The sequence below is a fragment of the Penaeus japonicus genome, unplaced genomic scaffold (assembly GCF_977035675.1).
Source record: "Penaeus japonicus unplaced genomic scaffold, GWHDUDI00000001_assembly GWHDUDI00000030, whole genome shotgun sequence".
Lineage (NCBI taxonomy): Eukaryota > Metazoa > Arthropoda > Malacostraca > Decapoda > Penaeidae > Penaeus > Penaeus japonicus.
Window position 1 is genome coordinate 31,039,012 of NW_028234432.1, and position 2,500 is coordinate 31,041,511.

The 2,500-nt window shown below is 41.7% G+C and overlaps 1 protein-coding gene across 1 annotated transcript in view; it reads right to left on the reverse strand.

Moving 5' to 3' along the window:
- LOC122261379 (acid-sensing ion channel 2) overlaps positions 1–2,500 on the reverse strand; it is an 18,294-nt gene that overhangs the window by 15,542 nt on the left and 252 nt on the right. Inside the window, exons 2-3 of the mRNA XM_043028974.2 lie at positions 848–1,289; positions 449–550 (exon numbers count right to left, since the gene is read on the reverse strand). Of these exons, the coding sequence (XP_042884908.2) occupies positions 449–550; positions 848–1,272 (527 nt within the window). The 5' untranslated portion in view covers positions 1,273–1,289. The remainder of the gene's footprint in view (positions 1–448; positions 551–847; positions 1,290–2,500) is intronic.

The following is a 2,500-nucleotide window of genomic DNA, read 5'->3' on the forward strand; positions in this document are numbered from 1 at the left end:
GAGAGAGAGAGGGGTGGGATTAGGAGGATTTTTGTTGGAGAAGGAAAGGGAAGTGGGAGAGGTAGAGGGAGAAGAAATGAGAGAGAGAGAGAGAGAGAGAGAGAGAGAGAGAGAGAGAGAGAGAGAGAGAGATGAGAAAAGCAGGTAAGGGTCTAGCAGAGTGTTCTTCAAAAGGTTAGAATAACCTAGCACTAGCGAATAAGCTTAAAACCTAAGCCTATCAGCAACCACATAACCTAATCTTACAGACACTCCTCACCAACCAATTAAAAACATAACCATAATTAAAATAAATTCCCTATTAAAGCCCCTCTTCCATATTAAAGAAAATCCATCCTAAATGGAAAACTCATCTTCAAAACAATTTTTCGAAAAATAGTCTATCACCCCAATCCAAGTGGTGACTATCTCAGTCGAATCCCCAAACCAGTTTTCCCGAAGGACTCACCCTGTCAGAGTAACCACGAGCCAAAAGACACGAAGGAAAAGGGGTAAGTTATCCTCCATAACATGGCTGAAGCCGTGCGCGGATGTCTTGTTGCAGAAATCCCTGTGGGGGGGAGGGGAGGTATCATTCGTGTCTGTGGTTAGGTTTTGTTTACTGTGATAGTTTGTGTTATTTTTTTTTATTAACGATTCGATTGTCTGTTGTATCTATTTTATTATTCTAAGTAGTACCAGCAGCAGTGGCGGTATTATTATTGTTATTAACAAAATCATTATCATTAGTTCGATAATCCCTACCACTTATACTTTACAACTATATATATACATATATATTAGTATTGTTATCATCAATATCATCATCACAACCATCATAATCATCAACGTAATCCCGCCACCTCACCGGAAAGCTTCTCGACCGCCCTGGGTCATGTCCGCCGCCTGGCCGATAATCCTCCTGGCTTCCGCGATGCCCAAACGACTCATCTTTTGCTTCAGCTGTCTACCCAACTTCCTCCCTTCGATTTGCTCTTCCTCCTTCGTCTCTTCTTGTCGATTATCCCTCTCCTCTGACACGTCTTCGCTGCCATCTGGACTACTCCGTGTCATTTTGGGATACATCGTGTCGTATGGAGGCGGGAATGTGTCGTGTTCGCGAGGCGTTTCGAAGCTTTTGGGCGTGGGTTCGAGGTGGTGTTCGAGACTCAGTTCGGACGACACGTACTCGATGCTCGATGCTCTTTTGTTTTGGTTCCTGGATGCTCTTTTGTTTACTTTGTTTTTGGCGTGGCGGTTTCCCATCTTTCTTGAGTCTTTGTGTATCGGCATCGCACGGGAAACATGAGCTGTTTGGGTTTTAAGAATTTCAATGTTAAGTCTAGTGTAACTGTGTGTATTATATTTTCACAAAGGAGAATGTTTAAAGGAATACAGGTTTGAGAAGTGTCTTAAATCTCTCTTTCTCTTTCTCTCTCTCTCTTTCTCCCTCCCCCCAACCCCCCCTCTCTCTCTCTCTCTCTCTCTGTCTCTCTCCTCCTTCTCCTCCTCCTCCTTCTGTCCCCTCCTATTTGTCACACTTCCCTGTCAGTTTACAGGAATAAAAAAAAAATAAAAAGGAAAGAAAATTTCCCCTGTGTTTTTGTTTTCTGGCTTTCAATTAAACCAAAAGGAGACCAATTTCGGCCGCTAAAAGAAGCGAATCACTTAAAGGGCCCACTTACAAAGGGTCCTGCTAAAATATGTTTTAAAAAAAGTATAGTAAAGAACCCACGAGAGTCCAGAATGATATTTAAAGTGATGAGTATTTTTAGATACCTTGTTTTTCTTCCTTTCTATTTTTCCTCTTCTTTTTTTTTTTTTTCTTTTTTTTTTTCTTTTTTTACAGTTTTGAAAAATAATGGGAGGAACACAGTAATTAGTCCAGTAATTGGCAAAGGGGAAATATGATACTCAGAGCACTATCATTTTTTGATGACGTCGATTCCGTATTACAAAACGACGGTGATTACTTCTATATTGCAACAATCGATTCCATAATCCTGACGAATTCTGTAAATGTTCTTGTGATACTCACGTTGCAGGATTACTGTCGATGATTTGGGTGAATTTTGTTGCTGTATTTCATTTCAATGTTTGGTGAATTATGAGATAGTACGTTAAGAAAGCGAGGGCGTGAGAGAGAGAGAGAGACTGAGAGTGAGAGAGAGAGAGAGAGAGAGAGTGAGAGTGAGAGAGAGAGAGAAAGAGAGAGAGAGAGAGGAAGGAGAAGATAAAGGGAGCGAGGTAAAAACGGATAATAGACTTTACCAAAGGACGAGAGAACAGGAAGCGAATGAGTTGCAGAGAGAGAGAGAGGGAGGGGGGGGGGGAGAGAGAGACAGAGACAGAGAGAGAGAGAGAGAGAGAGAGAAAGGGAAAAAGAGAGAGAGAGTGAATTTCACTGGCTACATGACATTTTCACATTCCAGGAGGACAGAGAGAGAGAGAGAGAGAGAGAGAAAGGGAAAAAGAGAGAGAGAGTGAATTTCACTGGCTACATGACATTTTCACATTCACA